General features: G+C 44.2%; 2 protein-coding genes across 2 annotated transcripts in view; both read right to left on the bottom strand.

Moving 5' to 3' along the window:
- The window catches only part of LOC103354124 (forkhead box protein O3-like), a 33,977-nt gene extending 20,609 nt beyond the window's left edge, over window positions 1–13,368 (bottom strand). The window contains exon 1 of the mRNA XM_008277397.1: window positions 11,805–13,368. Within this exon, the coding sequence (XP_008275619.1) occupies window positions 11,805–12,293 (489 nt within the window). The 5' untranslated portion in view covers window positions 12,294–13,368. The remainder of the gene's footprint in view (window positions 1–11,804) is intronic.
- A 4,847-nt stretch (window positions 13,369–18,215) lies between these two features.
- On the bottom strand, window positions 18,216–21,088 carry med18 (mediator of RNA polymerase II transcription, subunit 18 homolog (yeast)). Its single transcript, XM_008277396.1, has 3 exons — window positions 20,709–21,088; window positions 20,234–20,336; window positions 18,216–19,205 (listed from the first exon to the last, which is right to left on the bottom strand). Exons 2-3 carry the CDS (start codon window positions 20,304–20,306, stop codon window positions 18,649–18,651), a joined length of 630 nt encoding a protein of 209 aa, XP_008275618.1. The 5' UTR covers window positions 20,307–20,336; window positions 20,709–21,088; the 3' UTR covers window positions 18,216–18,648.
- Between the last annotated feature and the right edge of the window lie 214 nt (window positions 21,089–21,302).

Raw genomic sequence — 21,302 nt, 5'->3', positions numbered from 1 at the left:
CACACACACACGCGTGGCCATCAATCCCTTTGCATACAGGAAGAGATATCACACGAAGAGAAAAATTGAATTAGGAAATATGGCCACTGTGATTTGTGGGAAGCCAGTTTTAAGGCTGGAAGAGAAATACAGCTTGGAGCGCACTTCATCTTATAGCGCAGGCAAAGAGGAAGAAGCATCTGTGTTGTTTATCTAAAGCCCCCATCTAGTTACAATGGCTTGATTTGAAATATTCATATACATGTATGACAAGATCAGGCCCATTATGTTGCTCTCTCTGCGGGGCTTCACTGAATGGACTGAATGGAAACCCATCAGTCAGTCTAAATTATGAAGACAAGATACATTACATAAGCCTATAGATGGGCATGAAGAGGAGTATTATTGTAGTGCGATATCAATCATGGCAACACGCGTTCTACAGTGTCATCAGTATGATAATACACCATAGGCTATTTCAAGGATAAACCCACCATTATAATATTTCACAAAGCCTATAACGAAAGGAAAACATATTAGGCTTTGTGTAATGTGCATCATAGGACATTATACTGCTCGTGTTTTAGATGGATCTGTAAGCACACACGTGGTGCTTCAATCATAATGAAGCATAAGTCATGTAACCTGCGAGGGCTGCAGCTAATCATTATTTTTGCTTGACCTCGATTAAGGTTATTGTCGTTGTAAATGTTTAAAATTTTTCAAAAACTACAGCCCAAGAAGACATCATGAAATAGCTGGTTGTGTCGAACAAAGGTTTTATTTATGCTGTAATGATACAGAAGCGCCCAAATTTCACCTTGGAGAAGCTGCGAACAAGTTCAAGTCTACAACACACCACGCCGTCGTTGCTGTGTATCTGATCAGAAATAGATTATACGAGGCACATCTTTAAGCACAAATTTAAAAAAAATAGCTCGTTCGTAGTCGTATGCTGCGTTATTAAGGTGTACGCGAATACGGAGCTGGCTAGCCAAGGGCCATCTCGCTGTGATAGGGGTGAGTACTGGAGACGGAGCAGAACAGAGTGGAGCAGAGCAGGCCCTGTAGTGGTAGAGAAAAAGACAGAGAGTCAACCCAGCGTGACTACCGCCTGCCTGAGTGGAGCAGCCTGCCTGCAATTAAGGTGGAATCAGGGAGAAATCTGCGCTGCCTTGATAATGAGCCTCGTCTGAATTATTAACGAGAGCTGTTCCCCCGGGACCCGGGCTCCCACTGAGCCCATCAACCCCCCCCAACACACCCACATGCNCCCCTCCGCCCCTCCGCCCCTACCCCACGCCATTTACCCATTTTGCACTAATTGAGGGATCTTTTTTCGGAAGCTGTTATTGCATGCATTTAATTATTTATTTTGACGGGAAGCAATCTGGTGGCTAGTGAAGAGATCGTGAATGTGTGCATGTGTGTGCGTGTGTGTGTGTGTGTGCACGTGTGAGTAAGAAGGCAGCAGGAGGGGGAAGTCGGAACAAGACTAGGTCAGTGTAGCCATTTGGGTAAATGTGTGTGTGTGAGGCCAGAGCCACTGTAACTTAACTGTACTATATGTCTGCGTCTGTGGGGCTTTGCATGTATGAGCAGCGTATAAGAAATTTACTCTGCGTCCGTGTATGCATGCATATGTGTGCATGTGTGTTGCATCTCAGAGTGCATGGCTTTCTGAGTGCAATGGGACTGCACTAATGGACGCACACTTGAGCTGAAGTGTGCAGAGTGTAGCTGAAGTGCAGCCAAGTCTAGCTTCCAGTCCTGCTTGGAAGCCCTATAATCTACTCTCTACTGCTCTCTTTTCTCTCCCTCTCCATTTTCCTCACTTCTCTCTCCTTTCTTTCGAACTGTCTCTCTATCAATTTAATATTTTCATCCCTCCTTCATTGACTGAGCCAGCTTCCCTCGTCTCCGTCTCCCCATTAAATCTCTTTATCCTGGTTCTAAAAATGAAGAGACACGGATCAGCATCATCGCTGGCTGGCTGTTGGACTTTCTCCTTTTTCTTCTTCATTCCCCCTCCTCCCCACTGTGCAGTGAAGACAATGAAATAAGGGAAGACGACACGTAACCACCAGTCGTCTTGACCTTTATCAAGCTCCGGCGCCTAAGGCAGGGTGAATGAGACATTAAGAAAATGACTGAGCATTATTAACCCCTACTTACTAACACACATACACACTTTTTGACACACTGTCTGGTCTAAACTATTTCTCTGATGCCCATTTTCTTTGGCTGGCAAACATTTCTGATAGTTAAGGATAAGCTAAAGCCAATTGATCAAACTGTGAATAACACTTCCATATTCTGTATCACGTCACCTCAGAAAGAAAAGAATGGCAAGACCAGCCTGGCCTGCCAGCTCAGATTGTTTAACTGTGATTGATCCCGGCAGCTCTGTGAATGCCAAGTCCTGTTGAGAATTGATGTTTCATTATAAACCAACTGCACAAGTTCTTCAAATGATGCATCAGCTTCTGAGAGAAAGCTGGACCTGTGAGGGCCAGATGCTAACCCTGACACTCGCAGTCTCAGCCAATCTGTATTTCTAATGAGAGATCATTTGCCTCCATCTCTTCTTCTTTTTCTTCTTCTTCTTCTTCTCTCTTTTTTTTTTTTTGCCAGTGTGCATGTGCACGCGACTGGCACATGTGCATGTGTGGCCATCCTTCTACTCCAGTCAATCAATGAGCAGAGACAATTCCCCGAGTGACATTTACGGAGAAGAAAGAGAGCCATTTATCACTTTAGTTTTGGGATAATAAAAGAATGACTGAATGAGCCAGTGTGTGTGTGTGTGTGTGTGTGTGTGTGTGTGTGTGAGGGAGAGAGAACAGACGCTGGAGAGAGAGAGAGAGAGAGAGAGAGAGCGCTAAAGATGAAAAGGGGATTTCAAAAGCACATGAAAGGAGCAGGAGAAATGAGCGAGGGAAGAGGGAAATGAGTGATAAAAAGGCTACTTTGTGGGGAGGACTGAGAGTGTGAAATAGAACAAGGGAGAAGAGAAGAGAAGGCCGTGAGTGACTGACAGTGAAAAAGAGAGCACGAAAAAGAAGGGTGCGGGGGGGGAGAAAAAAAAAAAGCCTGGAGTACGGAGAGAAAAAAGGCAGACAGACATAGGAGAGGGGATAGAAAAAAGGGCTCTTGGCGCAGAGAGAAAACGGAGGAGAAAGAGGAGAGGAAGAGACAGAGACGGGGGAGAAAAAAAAAAAAAAAAGGTCCAAGGGAAAGACAGAAACGTAGAGGAGACAGTCTGGAGACAGAGGGAGGCAGACGTGCTGGGTTCATTCAGGGCTTTGAGCAGACTCTGAGTTCAGACCTCACACGGTCAGCATACTAAACACCGGACCCAGTGTCCTGACCCAGATTCATGCCACTGACATACAAATCCAAACGGGGAGGGAAGAATTTCAACCCCCCTCCCAGCCTACCCATACCTTCCCCCCCAACTCTCAATCCCAGCTGGTCTCACATTCACCTCATAACCCAACAACCTCACCCCAATCCTGTAACCTCCCCACACATATGTTGGCTCCCACACAAATTTGCTCACACATGAGTTGTTTTACACATACAAATGTAGAGCGGCCACACATGCGAAGGGATTTCTTTTCAAGGTTAGTTTCTGCTATTCGGCTCAGGTGAGCGGCTCAGCGGGGTGCTGACCAGCAGCTACCCGAGGTGACCTCCACGGCTCCATCCATCAGCCGCGGGGCACGGGGTTCAACCGCAGCATATCCACCAACCATTAGCATAACAAGCATCTTTCCTCAACATAACTCTTGCTGCTCCTCCTCTCCGCTGCCCTTCTTTTTCCTCTCTCTCTCTCTCTCTCTCTCTTTCTCTATCCACCTGCTCCGATCAGTCAGCGTTAACTACATTTCCCTTTCTGAGGCGGCTCCCTCCATCACTCGTCAGGACCGCCAAGCTCAGGTAAACTGATCGACGGCCCTTGCACGCTCCACTTTCCCCCCTCCCACAATCCTTTGGCTCATGACAGGGGCTTGATGGACAGGCACCGAGAAGCGAGAGACCCGGCACATGGCTGCCAGGAAGGGTCCGGAGATGAAGCGTTGTGAAATACACCGTTTACCTCGGCGTACATCATCTGCTTTCTCAGGGACAGACACGGCAATATGCGTGCGCGTAAGCACACACATTTACACGCATGCACACACACACACGCGTGGCCATCAATCCCTTTGCATACAGGAAGAGATATCACACGAAGAGAAAAATTGAATTAGGAAATATGGCCACTGTGATTTGTGGGAAGCCAGTTTTAAGGCTGGAAGAGAAATACAGCTTGGAGCGCACTTCATCTTATAGCGCAGGCAAAGAGGAAGAAGCATCTGTGTTGTTTATCTAAAGCCCCCATCTAGTTACAATGGCTTGATTTGAAATATTCATATACATGTATGACAAGATCAGGCCCATTATGTTGCTCTCTCTGCGGGGCTTCACTGAATGGACTGAATGGAAACCCATCAGTCAGTCTAAATTATGAAGACAAGATACATTACATAAGCCTATAGATGGGCATGAAGAGGAGTATTATTGTAGTGCGATATCAATCATGGCAACACGCGTTCTACAGTGTCATCAGTATGATAATACACCATAGGCTATTTCAAGGATAAACCCACCATTATAATATTTCACAAAGCCTATAACGAAAGGAAAACATATTAGGCTTTGTGTAATGTGCATCATAGGACATTATACTGCTCGTGTTTTAGATGGATCTGTAAGCACACACGTGGTGCTTCAATCATAATGAAACATAAGTCATGTAACCTGCGAGGGCTGCAGCTAATCATTATTTTTGCTTGACCTCGATTAAGGTTATTGTCGTTGTAAATGTTTAAAATTTTTCGAAAACTACAGCCCAAGAAGACATCATGAAATAGCTGGTTGTGTCGAACAAAGGTTTTATTTATGCTGTAATGATACAGAAGCGCCCAAACTTCACCTTGGAGAAGCTGCGAACAAGTTCAAGTCTACAACACACCACGCCGTCGTTGCTGTGTATCTGATCAGAAATAGATTATACGAGGCACATCTTTAAGCACAAATTTAAAAAAAATAGCTCGTTCGTAGTCGTATGCTGCGTTATTAAGGTGTACGCGAATACGGAGCTGGCTAGCCAAGGGCCATCTCGCTGTGATAGGGGTGAGTACTGGAGACGGAGCAGAACAGAGTGGAGCAGAGCAGGCCCTGTAGTGGTAGAGAAAAAGACAGAGAGTCAACCCAGCGTGACTACCGCCTGCCTGAGTGGAGCAGCCTGCCTGCAATTAAGGTGGAATCAGGGAGAAATCTGCGCTGCCTTGATAATGAGCCTCGTCTGAATTATTAACGAGAGCTGTTCCCCCGGGACCCGGGCTCCCACTGAGCCCATCAACCCCCCCCAACACACCCACATGCACACACACACACAGACAGACACACAAATGTACACTCATACAGGCGAGAGGAGAGAGAAATACACTCAGAAGCATCCACATCCACGCAACAATCACACATTATGCACATTGACACAAATGAGCAACAAGCACGCCGCTACACACAGAGACGGAAATTTCGAACACCACGAGGTCTAACCACATTTTATTCACATGCTGGAGTGACGAGCCAAAGCCGGCTACAAGGTTTGCGATAGAAACATTTCTCTTGGATCGAAATTACTTTATCCACCAGCCATCAGATTAGACACGACAGACTTTCTTTTGTGTTAAAAAAAAAAAAAAAAAAAGGCACTTCAACGTATCGATTCATCGAATGTTAAAAAAAAGAGAAAGAAAGAAAAGTGCCAAATATCTCACCTAACAGAGTAACCTTCAAACAAGCAAATCCTGCCCATTCAGTGTGTACAACTGAAGAAAATCCAACAACAACGGGCATTTTATTAACCACATTACATTGTGAAAAGCCCACGAAGGTATTTCAATTCAAGACCAGTTGCTATATGATGAGTCACTTACTGCGTATTAGTCATTTTGGAAAGTATTTATGGGCCTGAATGAAAAATGCTTTATTCTAAGAAGTGCATTCTGGGAGTCATATTGCTATTTAGTCCATTGACAATGATATGTGAGTCCTCTCTTTATTGTTGTTCAGCAAACCAACTAGCAGACAGTGAGCAGTGAGTACATGGAGTTTTTATTAATAGGACTACAAGTCACAGGGATGCTGGTATCAATAGCATGTGGCTGGAGGGTAACTGAGCAGGAACACGGTGACTTTTACTCACACTTTATTGGAATATATTGCGGGCGTATGCCTAGAACTCACTGAGTGTCCGGCAGCACTACGATGACATCGCCCCTCTCTCTCTCTGTGTTCCCTTTCTTCCTCTCCAGTTTCACAGCTGGCTTCGTGGAAATAAAAAGAGAAGTGTTCTAATCACACAGCACTGGTGTAACACTCAAAAAGCTCCCCACCACCCCCTCAAATCTCCATGGCATCATACTTACACAGCCTCACAGAGAAACACACACCACATTCTGTCCCTGCAGCTGTGAATGGTTTTGCCAAAAAATCCGCAAGAGCTTACCAAACAGAGCCACGCCTTCCGCATGAGCCAATCGCCGCGAGTCAGACAGGTTTCAAAACAAATCAGACAGCAAAACAGCACCACAGAAAGTCGCTTCCACTCTGGGTCAGCCCCCTCCTCCTCTCCCAAAAATGGTTCACCCCACCCAAGAACAGAGTGTTCCTCCATGGGTGGTTCGAGGAGGCACAAGTGCGTTGTGTGTTTCGTGCAAATCGGTGCCTGAGCCAGAGGGAATAGTGGAAACCATCACCCTAAATAGTGGAATGGGAAAAGAATGACAATTTCTGTATGCTTCGCGATGCTTAGGGGAGAAAAAAAAATAAAAATGAAGTGAGTACTTAATATTCTGAGAAATGTCACCAAACGAGAAAGGCAGAAAAAATGCCGAGCCATGGGTAATAGGCTTGGTAAGAAATGCTTCAACAGCTGAAGTTCAGTTCAACTGAGAAGAACATCATCCAAATTAGTTCAACCCTGTCGAATTGGGAACTTGACGGTCTCATCCCCCCCTAAAGACCCAGTAGCTGAGAGGAGTCGAGCTGGGTAAAATCCAGTATTGTTATCCTATTATCTCTGAGATAATGTGAGATATGAGATTCCTCTTAGATAAGAGGAGGCACGCCGCTTAAGGCAGTCTAGATCACTGGCAGGAGACTGCTAAAGCTCAAAATCCTGACGCCATAGCTCTCTTGAGAAAGACGTCTCACCTCAATTGGCCCTTGTACCTAAAACCACTAAGACAGAAAGAATGTATAGAATGTCTAATGGAAAGAGCAAAAGTGAAAGGCAGAGAGATAAAAGAGGAGATAACATGGGTGTCTGGTAGATCTAGCGATAAGAGCGAAGTAATATCAAAGGCAAAACGATATTGTTTTTCATATTACTGTCTCCTGATTGCTGTCTCCCCTATTTGAATGCGTGCCCATGCTTTGGTAATTTGCATGTACATTAATCATTTTCAGTGAGAAATGAACTGCCACGGCTGCCTGAAGGCTGCAGGGGGAAAAAAAAGGCAGCGAGAATGCGCTTCTTGGCATCAGATACCCGGTTCATGCGGAATATACTGCCTGAACCCAACCTGGCTCTGGGTGAAGGAGCCAAAGGGAGATGTAAGGTGTTCATAATCCCACACTGTAAATCTGTCCAGCATGCATCATATGCTCTCATTTTGTGAGAGTGTAAGCGTGTGTGTGTGTGTGTGTGGATGCGTGTAAAGTGTGCCTGTGTGTCTGTCGCACTCTCAAATTACTCTGCTCCCCTGAGCCAAGACAGAGGATAAAATATGAATCAGCTGAAGTCTAGGATAGTTTCCAGTCTCCCCAGACTCCCCAACCATCATCAAGCGACACGAGCGCGCATTGGCGTATACGCACACAGCTGATACAAGCGTGCAACTCTACACACTCTGGAAGTTTCATGTCTCTCCACATCATGCTGAGTTTCTGTGAAACACACTCTGTTGTACATTTGACATTCATATCCCTCATATTTGCCAAGTGTCTCTCCACAGCAGCTGCCGGAGCCCGCGCATAGTGACAGGATTACGAGAGTCTGTCTGTCTCTTTACCTATAAATCAATTAGATAAAGTGATATGATCCAGCCCTGTTATAAATACTCCTGCCTGTAGAGACAGGGGTTATGTGCTTATACAGAAGATAAGACTATACATATACCTGGAGACATCTTTCTTTCTCTCCTCACATGCTCTTTACTTTGCAGTCACATTTTTTTCTCTCTCTCTCTTTTTTTTTTGAGAGCCCTCTTTCTGGTCTGTCTGATTTCTGTCAATAAAGGAAGCACCATGACCCTTTGCCCCGCCGGCCCTGCACAGACCTCTACCTAAAGACACTTTATAAATAACAGTCTAGTCGCTTTGGATTAAAGTGTCTGAGTGACTGCCTGCCACACTTGCCGACCTGCTGCACAATCCCCTGGCATCTGATTGCCCTAAGTGCCAGAAAAAGCCCTGGCACTGTACACACATCGAGAGAAAAACTCTGTCTTTAGAGTAGCTGCAAACAGACATATCCCACATGGATGTTCTGCGCTAGATAATATAATAACGTGATGATATCTATGACGAATGCATCACACAGTCCTAGCTGAGTATATATAATACACCGAACGCAGGAAGAAAATTGATTTTTTTGTATCCCATAACACCCATGCTGGTTTACACAATAAAGCAACCCACCCACGATAACAATGGTATTATCTAACCCCCTTGAAGTGAATGAACTTCTGGGCACCTACAGGGCACACCCCCCCTCCACACCAAGAGGCTACCTCACCATTAGAGGCATTATGAAGCCACGAGTGAGACTGCATACCATTCACAGCAGTGACATGCTGTCAGACCAATCAGCAGGCCCAAACACACACGCATATACAAGTAGACAGCCCCTCCCCCTGCACTAGACCCCACAAAGACACACACGACACTACCAACCCTGATGGTTTTGCTGCAATTGACCTGTGCATCTCCCACGCATAAATGCAGAACACTGATGGACGCTCGCACTCAGATATAATTAGTCTTGGGAAACATAAAGCACAACTACAAGGGATTCAGTATCGGTTGTTAGTTCAGAATCCTACTATTTTCTTGGCTGGATCAGCTTAGTTACAGAGTACTGGAAAATGAACACCAGTGAAGTTACTGCTGCACAGTGCAATAGCAGCCTAGCATCCCAGCGGCAAGTGCAATTGGGTTCACAAGAACACAATTCTACGTATATCCCCCTCCAGTAAGGAGCTGATTAGTAAGCTGTGACCTCAGAAGACTGCAGCCTTCCTAGAAGTCAGAAGCCATTAGGTATTTATAGGAGCTTAATGGTACCATCTAGGTGCACTGGCTGTCTAGTGCCCATCATCAAGCGAGCATCACATCCTTTCCAATAGGAGTCAGGGCACCACAATCTGCTTTTCAAGATTTTTCTAGAACCATTAGGTCAAACCTGTCTCAAGAGATTTCTTTGCCTTTAAATAGTTATTCCCCAACGACCGCCAACCCCGACATAAACCCCGCCCTGGAGCCCCCCCACTCAACAACTGCAAAGCTATACCTCTTAATTTCACCTTATTTCATCAGCATTTTACAAACAATTCTTTCATGTTTTGTTTTTTTTTTTACCTTTCCCTGCCACAACATGAAATAGGAGACGTTTTGCGTCAAATGTTTTTGCTCGTACGTGATATTGTTGATAGAGAGAAAAGGTAGCGTATGATTTAAGTTGTGTTTTCCAACTCGCAAGTGCTGCTGTCAAATTTAATTGCCTGATATGATTGTAAAATTATATGTATACGAGTGCACCTGTTTTGTGCACAAACGAGAGAGGAAGTTATCTTGATTTTAGGTCCTGGGTTCATGGACTGAATCTGAACATGTGGATCCGTGTTAACTTTGTCCAACTTGGTCTTACAAGCTCATTTTACATTCAGTACTACCATTAATAGCAGATAAACCAGAATTTCAGTTTTAAAAGATTTGCTGCAAGAGTAGGTTCCACTGTATAGGCATGTACGTTGCTGAGTGACAGTATTTTTTATCGGCTGTTGGTTCCTGTAAAGAAGCTACACATGATAAGTGTATGTTTACATTACCACTCTGTCTCTGACCAAAACCAGGTCAGGCCTGTTACTAACATTATGGCTGCCTGCTTTAAACGACTTACCTAATCCCCCGTCATTACCTGGAATGGGCCCCATGTCTCGCCTGTGTCCTGAAATAGCCCGGGCCCTCAGACTGCCACTGTCAACCCCCCTAATTTGCAGTTTCATAAATAGCAGAGTGGGACTTTGGCGTTGGAGATAAAGAGGCCCTGTGGTTGAAGACGGTTGGTGCGAGTGCAGAGCTAATGAAACAACGTCTACCTGGAGACACACCTTAGCAGTCAGTTCAGTTTAATAGGACGTACTTAAAGTGTCAGTCAGATGCTGTATGATTAAGGCTGGGGTGAAAAGAGGAGACTCAGCTCGAACTGGTGACAGACTTTACGTTATGCAACAGCGGCACGACAAGTTTTGACAAAAGACTGATTTCTGCGGAAGATAGAAATGAATGCCAATACTTTGCCCTTTGATTGCATTTGACAATATGAACGACGGAGCTTGGTAGTTCTGGAAGAGTCTGGATTATGCAATCCTGCCAACTCAGTCAGCCTTCTTGTATGTATTCAACCAGATAAATTTAGCAACGAGCGGTAATGGGTTTAAGCTAAAAATAAAGAGGTATGGCTGGCCAATGTGAAATCATCTCTAAATCCTGTCTGGTGGTATTGGTTTAACAAAAACCAGATACCCTACGAGGCCAGAAATGATAGGATGAACAGTCCACAGCAGGATTCTGATGACTGACAAAGCACCCAAAAAGAACTACTGTGTTGTACAGCCTCTACTTAAAAAAAAACAAACTCTTACGCATTGGCATGAAGATGACATTTTAAACTTAACATCTATTCTCCAGGCTCAGCTCGGCAAAGTTACACCATCAGGACACTGAGGACAAGCACTGCTGCCCTGCTGATCCCACTGCCCCTTCTCGCTGTCCTCAGATGGCTATAATGAATAGAAACAAGATGAGGCTGGGAGCAGAGGCTGATAACATGGGCAGATGTCCAGGAGGTTACTCTAGGCTCTCAGCCAGACAGGCAGCGGTAGTGGACTGTGGTCAGTTGTGAACACCCCTCTGAATATTTACATTGTGGACAGCTGACCTGTGATCTGCTACAAGTGTCACTCTGTTGATTCCTAGATATGGTTGTCTCGAAACAGACACCTAGAAGGCAATGTGGACTGTATATGTGCTTGAAAACAATAATAAAAAAAGAACACTTTCCTCTATTTATCTGCCACATTTATGTGCAGCAGATATGGAGATAAATCATTAACCACTGTGGTCCTGCCCCTGGTGAGGGGATTTCATGCACTGCTACTGCCCATCATGACCGGGCTCTCTGCAGCTGGAGACGAGAAAAGCCTTGTTACACACATTGCAAGTGTCTCCACTCCAGTCTATTACATTCTGCCATCAGTGATGTATTAGAATGACTGACGGCAGTAATGAACTAAGACAAGATAACGCATGGCACCATTCATGCGTAACCGACACGAAATCCCACGGTGACATGTGTAAGGCACGAGGGGTGAAAGAATCATAATGGTTTACTGAATAAAAAAATCAATATTAACACTGTGATTAACACGTCAAAACCTTCATCGTGCTGGCCAGTGTGTGTTTTTCTTTTTTTTTTCATTCCTTACCTTCCAGCCAGCTGAGCTATTACTGTCGCCCTTATCCTTGAAATAGGGCACATAACGGACCATCCAGTCGTATATCTGTGACAGCGTGAGTCTCTTTTCTGGGGTGCTCTCAATGGCGCGGGTAATGAGATCCGCGTAGGACTGGTTCCCCCACGCGTTCCGCCGCGAGGATTTGGCTTTGCGCAGGGGTCCGGTCACATCGAGCGCCGCGCCAGCCAAGCATGGGTGCGTCGCGCCTGTGGGTGCCGGGGCGCCGGCTGGATGCTTCAGCTCTCCCGGCGTTCCGCCCACGAGCCCCGCTCTGCAAGCCGGGACGTCCTCCGGTTCCACCTTGATGTTGGCCAGCGGAAGACCTCCGCTCACCTCGGGTCCACCGGGGAAATCCTGCGGGCAAGGCAGCGGCCAGGTGCATGAGCGAGGCCGGCTTTGCGGCTCGAAATCCGAATCAACCTGATGAGTGTCTAATTCGTCGTCCTCCATCATCAACATTTACCCTTCGGTTGGAGGTGGGGGTAAAAAAAAAATAGAATAAATCAAAAGGAAGCGCAAAAGGGAGGGAAATACCTCCACGATTCACGTATCCCCACTGTCTTCAACAGCACTTCACGTTGGATTTCTGCCTTGTAATATGGCTATTAAGCTCAGTCTGGATCAATACGAGGCAATTCAGCGGAGTAGAAGAATCATGTTGGACGCAAGCAGAATCACAACCTGGCGTGTAAAGACAGGAGAAGTAATAAAAGTAATAATAATTTTTTGTCCATTTTACCTGGAGTAAATCATCAAATGGTGGTTGAAAGGCTTCTCATTCAACAGTCCACATCACCTTAGAACACTCAATCTGGTGTCAGAGTCAGTCATTGGGGGCTTTTCAAATCCAGTTGCAGCAACAGATGATATTACAGATAAGGAGCAAAGCAGTCGTCGATAAATCCTCCAGGAGACAACAGGAAGAATCGGGGGGTTTCAAAAAAAAAAAAAAAAGGGAAGAGAGGGGGGGAAAAGAGAAGAAAAAAAAATCACAAGGGCTGTGTAGAGAGCATCCACTGAGGCGATAAAGCGTGATTACCGTGAATTATTAAATCTTCCAGTCTGTACGGATTAAGCTGGCAGCGGCACATTCAAGTCCATTCAGCCTGAACAGCACCCAACTGTCTGCAATTATAATGAAGAGGCGTGCGCATGTGACGAATCGATAAATTCCCCTGTCTGAAAAAAAATATATATACTGGAGGAGGAGGAGGAGAAGGAGGAGAGGGGGGGGGGAGAGAAAAAAAAAATACAGTCCAGCAATCAAATCTCGAATCCACTTGTCAGAATGGGCTTTTATCACACCTCCTCTTGCTCCCCTCTATCACCACTTGCCTTTGCTCACTCTCTCAGATCCCACACATGTTCTCATTTGCTTACAACTCGTTCCGTCGATGTGAACCGAGGGTGACGCGCCGGCGCGGTATAGTAGAGATGCTGCCAATTGGAGTGCGCTCACGAAATCAATACTCTCCGAACATGATTACAGCGAAATCCCGAACTCACTCTCTCTCTCTCGCTCTTTCTCGCTCGCTCGCTCGCTCTCCCCCCTTTCTCTCTCTCTCTCTCTCTCTCTCTCTCTCTCTCTCTCTCTCCTCTCTCTCCCTCCACCATATCAGTTATGAGCGAAGGGAGCGAAACCCAAATTCTTAATCAAAACTCTGCATAACGATCTTTCCGCCAGAGCGTCACATGGCGCTTTTGTTTGCCAGCCCCTGTGTCCAACCCTAAGACAATGTGAAACCCCCACAAGAGGAGGAATTCCTGCACAATCTCGACACGGGCTTTTGTCTTCCAAAAAAAAAAAAAAAAAAGGCTACAGTCTTGGTGCGTAACAAATTGTCCCGTGCACCGTGCGCAGCGTCCAAATGCCCTCCAGGGAGAACTTAGGGCGCGCTAGGCGGTTTCACCTCTGGTGATTCTTTGCGGGCAATACCTCAGTGAGTGTAATTTTCTATGCCGATTAGACAGATTAAGTTCAGATTAAGAGATATTAGGTAACCTGAGATTTTAATCCGGGAGGAGTGGGGGTGAAATGAGGCTCTTCGGGGGGCCAGGATGACAAATCATTTCTGCTCCTGTCTCCAACCAAGTGAGGAGAAATGGGAGACTTGCATATTATCATCTCAAATCGCATTTGATCCAAAGCCAAAGCCACTCTGCTCTGGCAGACTGAAGCCCTGGTCAGACCCTTGTGCGTAACTCTGCTGCTGCACTGGCCGGAGGGGTGGAGGGGGAGGGAGGAGGGGATTCCGACCCATTCCATCCTCTTTTAAAATCTGACGGCTGGGCGGGCACACAGTCACAGGTGCACGGATCCCATTGGCTGTTGATTTCCCTAATAAACTCTTACAAAAAAAGAAATCTGGCCCCATATGTCCTCACCTTTTTTTTCCCCCCAATCCAAAAAAAGATTTGCTGAGTTACAGCAGCAGCAGTCTGCTTCATATCTCCATGTACATTCACACCAGTTATGTTGATGGGTTGCTGTGGGGAGAATATTACTTATTCATGGACTTCAACAGTCAATCCAACTTTTACACATTCACACACACTCACATGCAGCTACAATTTCTGATAATATTTGGAATAGGCACCAAATTCCAAGCAAAGATTTTTAACAGCCCTTGGGTAATCAGCATGACCTATGAGGGCATATTGCTGTGAATGCATTGCTATCAAAATATTCAACAGCTGAATAATGAACATCCTCTGCACCAGTCTAGGACCCCAAATTCAGAAACGTCTATATTCCAGCCAGTACAATTTTAGTTCAAGTAAAACATCCTCAATTTTTTATTTTTTTTTTGGTGACGCATCCACAAGCCCAGTCTAAACCCCACTGTAAACAAGGTGGCTGAGGACCCCACCCTCTTTCATGCATTTAAGTGGACGGAAGCTGTGTTTAAAAGTTGCACAACTCGGCCACGCTGTGCACCCAGACATGAGGGATGTTGAGAAATTTGTGGCAAAAAATAGTAGGCTTTTAAATGCGGGAGGATGTGTCATATAGTGTGTCACGAAATGACTTAATGTTGAGCCTCAGTGGGATCACATGGTTAAAATGTCATGTTGCTAATAGCTTGTTTTGTGAGGGGGGGAAACAACAACAACAACAACACAAACTCTATTGCAAGTGTAAGTAGAATTAATGTGAAATTATTTCTTATATTTTTCACTATTTTGTACCGAGGCACAACAATCAAGCCACCACCAGCCTTTTACAGCCTCTAGTCTCTCACACAAGGTTCTACTTGAGATGTTTCACAAGTAACACTTATGAATGCCATAATTTTCGTGACACTTGAGATTACACAATGTGTCTTGATTACACGTGAAGTTGAATGAAAAGTAATTGTGAACGGCACAAAGGCAAGGGAAGCTCAGCCGAAGAGAAGCAAAACTCGTGGGAAGAGGAGGGGGCTCGTGTGGACAGAGAGGAGAAAGGCGTAAACAGCGCGAGTTTAAAAAAACTACGCATGTTTGGTCCCTTCCAGGCTGACTGCTACGTTGTCCCCATACCAGACATTCCAGAGGCAGCATGGCTGGCTTAAAGCTCTGAGTGGCTGATCCTGGAACAGCATGTTCTGCACAGCAGTAATCACCTCAGCCAGCCACAAGCAAGGCAGAGCACCACATGAACAACAAGTCAGAGCTTTGTGCCTGTCAATTTACACCCTGAAAAAGTGCTCTGGAATTTCATTCAGATAAGGAAAGGGACATATTTTTTTCCGCCCTTTTTTTTATTTTTTTTACTTTCTCCGAGACCCATCCTTATTTCTTCGGACCTGCCACTTAAGCCGTCCTTCGTAACCTCATGATATTGTGCAATTTATCCCTGTACCCCCTTCTGCCCAGTGGGGTTAGGGCTAGAGGAATCTAGAGAAGCCACAAGAACACCCTTGGGAGATGGATGTCTGTCTGGGAAAGCACCTCCCCTGGTTCTCCTCCTCTCTTAGAAAACAACTCTCTCTAACAAGCATATGGGTTCCCAATGACACAGGAAGGAGAGGGCACAAATCCAAGTATTGGGAACATTTCTGAGTAGGCGAAGCTGGATTTCACCCTTTTGTGGCATTGGCCCAAAGTAGGCCGACTTAAAGACTTCCTGCCCCAAGCGAGTGCCAGCTTTCTGTGGCATCTTGGCATCTGCACTGCCAAACTATGAACATTATGTTCAGAGGCAGCGAAGACAATTGGTGCCAAGAGTTTTAATTAAGTCAGTGTTGTGAAATGGAAAGTAAAGGAATGTGCAGGTAATGGCTTCCATCACCATTTCAGCAGTCTAACAAAATATGATTAACTAACACTATCTGCCTCAGCCAATTAATTATATTTACCAGCTAAAAATGCAGAACAACCAAATGGCCCAGAGAGGAAAATCAGCGTGCTGTACTCATACCCGGAACTGTAGCAAGCCTAATTGTAATGTAATAAACTGATGTCAAAGACGGTTAAAGGCTGCGCCGCTGTACAGAAAATTGTTCATTCCAAATCAAGGTATGAGACAGAGAACAGCAGAACAAGCAGCACAATTAAAGTGTGCTGTGTTTTACTTTTATCAACAGGTGTCTCCAGTATAATCAGTCATCTATTTGGGCCAATTATTATTTAACAAGTGAATTGTTTGCAGCTTTTCTCTTTCTTTTCAAACTGAATACTTTTCAGGTTTGATCTGTTGGTCAAACACAATGAAACAAGCAGTATGGTAACAATACATCACATCAACATGTTGTGCTCTTGTGATTCTTTCAGTTATATTTGACATTTTGTCGGCTAGATGATAATTTAAATGAACTGTCTGATTTGTTGCTAAAAATAAATACAGAAATGTAGAGCTTAAAGTAGGTACAAGTCATGCAAAGAAACCCTTTCTGTGTCATGAAACTGAAAAATGAATCAATTACTTCAGTAGCTCAGGCTGCAAGCATCATGAAAATAGCGATGCATGTATGTCCTGACACTCAACTGATTTTTCATAATTTATCAGCAACACCACAAAGAAAACGAATCAGTTTGATAATCACTGGTGTATTGCAACCCTTAACATATTCTGCTTTGAAGAGGGTGTCATTCCGGTTTCAATTTCTTCAAATAAACCATGTAGCATGTAATATTGCCTCCAGAAACAAGTTAAATCCCACACTTGTGCAAGTCCGTGGTTGGCTACATCCACAATAGCCAAGTAGGCCTGATGCCAAGACACTGATTAGCCTAGCTATCCCTCTGTTCTCCAGGCAATGCGGAGTGGAGGTGCAGTGGGAGTCCAGCTCATCACCAAAGAGCACTGTGCTTAGCACAAGTTTAAGTGGAAGAAAGCCAGTAGACTGTAGTTTATCCATGCTGGACATATAAAGCCTTGGGCAAGGAGGCATCTGCCTCTTTAATACATAATTCACTCAGAGCTGAAACATCATGCTTTAGTCCTGAGGGCCGGTAGTCTGCTTCTGGTTGTTGGAACATAAAACTGTCTCCATCAGATAATCCAGTCTCACTGACAGGCAACTTTGGGTACTGAGTAACCAACTACAGAACAAGGTTCAATTTGAGCACAGATCAGATCGTCTCCAGACATCCTATGGCAACATAACCTTTTGCAAAGATGGTGTTCAAGGTCCCCCAAATGCATGTGGAAGCAATGTCATCTCACCTTTCCACCTCAGCAAGCTTGTCCTCATCCGTCTTGACGTGCAGGTAGGTCAACACGTAGAGACAGCCATGAGCCCTCGTGTCTCCCTTTAGATATGTACATGGTCACTTAACATCTCAACCACTGCAAATGCATCTTCCTGTACGAGTATTATTAGAAGCACTCATGTCTTATTGCCAACATTATTATCATAACTGACAGGATGTGCATTAGTTACTTCGGTCTCTGCACCAGGTTGGCTATAAGGTTGACACTAGTATAGAAGCCTGTTCGGATTCTAACATCAACAGTAAAGAACCTGAGGCAGCTGTAGTGCTTTCATGTGTAATAGTCCCAGCTCAAGTTCCCATGAAAGAGGCACTAATGGGTTAACAGTAGAAATGAGAGGGGAAGAGAGGGAAAATCAATGCTTTTGTTGAGGGGAAGAAAGAAAGGCTTTCACAGGTCTATGTATCATTAAGCAATTGAGAAAGCTAATTAGAGTGGGGGAAAGGATGTGCAGATCTCACAGCTAATTATTTCCATGGCAACCACAGCTCCTGTAGATGATGTGAGGTAGCATCCAGTTTGCGCCAGTCAAGAAAGTCACAAGAAGAGAAAGAGAGACCCCTAGTGGAACGAAACCAACATGTCAGAGGAAAAAGACCCATTTAGCTCAGTGATGGAAAAGAACTTAGAAACTTTGAAAAGATAAGACAAGGGTTCTATTAAACTGACGAGAAAAAATGTATAAAAAGATGTTATTTTAGTTGAAAATAATCTTGTGCAGCATTACACTTTCGTAACCGATGACAATGTTGTCACACAAAAAAAGGTTAAAGTTGTCGTATCACATTATTTGAAAGTGATCATGTAGCCAGACTGCTTTTGTATTATATTAAAGAGTTATTATTTTAATACTTAACACCTGTTTGAGGTATGATACTAAGTGGTGACACTACATAATAAAACTTCTGTGACCAGGAATTGGTGAAAACTGGTGAAAAGCAGTGATATTTACCACTGATAGTTGAAACACCTTTCAGCTCATAACAAACTGACCAGAGGAGGTAAACATTAAGTTGCACTGTATTTCATTTAACATAACTTGTAAGCATTGCTTTACAAAAAAAAAAAAACAAGAGATTGAATTTTGTCCGTGACAGTCAGAGAGGGCCTGACCCTCTAGTGTCTCTGTTTGCTTGGGTCAATCTTCTCCAGGTGAATAAGAGGTTTGAGTTGTTCGGCAAAGCTGCGCATGTCTTCCGACATGGTATCCTGGCCGGCAGGGGCCAACACGCTCAGCTCCACCAGGTACGACAGCGACAGACGCTCTGTGTTCTCTGTGTTCCCCGGCACCAGGATGCGCGACAGCTTACTGACCACAATTTTCATGGCACCTTTACGAAATATGTGTCCGGTGGACACAAACTCATGGTCCATGCGGAAACCCATCTCGTTGAGGAACTCTGGGAGGCTGTGCGAGGCGCCCACGTCCACACAGTTGCGCACCATGGCGTGGCGGCTCTTGTCTCCCACTTCAGGTTGGCCGAGATAGCGTAGATGCCACGGAGCGCTGGGATGGGAGAGGGAGCGCCGAGCACGCAGAATGAAAGGATTGCCTTGCTGGCCTTTCAGAAGGTAAACCAGTTCATGATCTGTGAAGGTCTCAGGCTCCATGCTGTCACACAGACCTCGAAGGCGATGCAAGAGGCTGTCCAGGGCTTGATCTAACACACTCCCTGAGTTTATAAAGTGGACAAAAACAGATGCATAAATATATTAATGGTATAGACATTATGGAGCGATTACAAGGACTGCATGCCTGTTGGAATTGTAAGTGTAGTTTCAACACCTATTTCCAAAAGAAACACCGCAACAAACAACAGCTGAGATTCCTTTAGTAAAAAAATAGAAAAGTTGAACATCTCATCACCAAGGCCTTGTTAAAATATTACTCTCCGTGCATGTTTCAATGAAACAGTGCTGTCATAAAACCGACCTTCATATTTTGCTGCAATGTGAAATAAAAAGTGGTGTTAACCCAAGTTAAGGGTCTAACTGTCGTACCACCATACAGTCGTCCTCAAATGTATTCATACCCTCTCATTAAAGAAGGAAAAGAACAGCTGTCACTGAAATAAGTTGAAACTGACAAAAGTCATAATAAATAAAAAAACTAATGAAATCATGACATTGCTTCTGAATTGTGGTTCAACATAAATATTTAAAATTATAATAATGATAATAAAAAAAACAAGCATGATGGGACCCGTAAACTAATATTTTGTCAAACTTTTTGAGGCAATCACTGCAATCAAGTGTTTTCTGTATCTTTCAATCAGACTTTTGATTTTGGCTCACTGCTCATCAGCAAAGTGCTTTAATTTGTCCGGGACAGTTTTTTTGTTTTTTAATTTTTTTCTTTTTAACCACAATTCAAAAACAATGTCTTATTTCACTAAATTGTAATTTAGCAAATTTTTATTTATTACTACTTTTTTCAGTTTCTAGTTTTTTGAGTGATGATTGTGAATTTTGCCTTTTCTTTAATAGTAGAGTATGAATACATTAGAGGACGACTGTATGTTGCCATTATAGTAAGCACTTGTACTTAGCACACTGTCAAAAATATACACTTTACAAGTTATTAAAACCAGAGTTACCATGTACACTCGTACCATAGTTGGTAGTGCTCCACAAAACGCACTGCACATCATATTAATATATAAATTCAGTCTTGTTGACATGTCTGTGTGACTTCACTCACCTTGTAACAGATACTCCATCATATTGATTGTGCCCCCGGTGACTGGCATCACAGTGACAGGAGGAGCCTCCATCTTTTCACAGGTACTTTGCTGTTTTCAAGCCTAAAAAGGGAAAATACTGTCAGAAAACTACAGAGCACAGTTGTTGTTTTTTTTACAGACATTAATAATGACTGGACTGTATTTACGTGTTCTAGTTCAAGGACTCAGCTACATGCTTTCTAACAGTCATGACTAACTCGGTCGCCTGATGGAGCTAAACCCTTACTAACAATATTCTACTCACCGGTGCTTTTCCTGCATTAACAAACAAAACAATTTCTTGCCAAATCATTAATAGTTACCGGAAATATTTGACAGAGTTTCTAACTTTTACCATGTTTGCTAGCAGACGGTGAAAGCTAAACGTAGCGGGCTAAGCTAGCTAATTCGTGTAGTTTAGCTCACTCGTAACAATAGTTGTAGCGTGATTACCTGAGAAACCGCAAACAGCAGAACACAGCTATCCACCTTCCGAGGAGCACAGGGTAAATACTGGTGTTTTAGTCTTCGTTAGAGCCGCCACACTATTGACCGAACATCCAAACAGGCCTCACCGGTTTGCTCAGTCGGCTAGCAGCTAGTTAGCTTGCAGCTAGTTAGCTAAGTTGTCCATCATCGCTCTGCTGCACAGTTACTCAAGCTAACGTGCTAAGCATTCTAACACTGTAACACGAATAGGATGACAAATATCGATGAGCATAAATACAAAGCTGATGAGAACAAAACTAGTCCAACGGCTTGGTTGCTTTTCAAAGCATGAATGGTCACAGCGGCTAACAGTGAATGAGAAGCAGGTTTGTATTGCAGCAGTTTGCAACCAACTTTGAGGCTCAGTAGCGCCACCTGCTGGACCAGCGGTAGCTTCCTGTATTGATCGTGTACTTGTTGCACAAAGTAGAAATCATAAACTTTTCCTCAAGTAGTTAGCGCATGTATTATTGGATTATCAGTAAAAAAAAAAATAAAAAAAATAAAAAATAAATGAAATACAAGAAAAACTGCACAAACCTAAGCATCAATACTAAG

The sequence above is a fragment of the Stegastes partitus genome, unplaced genomic scaffold, assembly GCF_000690725.1.
Source record: "Stegastes partitus isolate 25-593 unplaced genomic scaffold, Stegastes_partitus-1.0.2 Scaffold97, whole genome shotgun sequence".
NCBI classification, from domain to species: domain Eukaryota; kingdom Metazoa; phylum Chordata; class Actinopteri; family Pomacentridae; genus Stegastes; species Stegastes partitus.
This window is presented reverse-complemented; position numbering and strand designations above follow the sequence as displayed.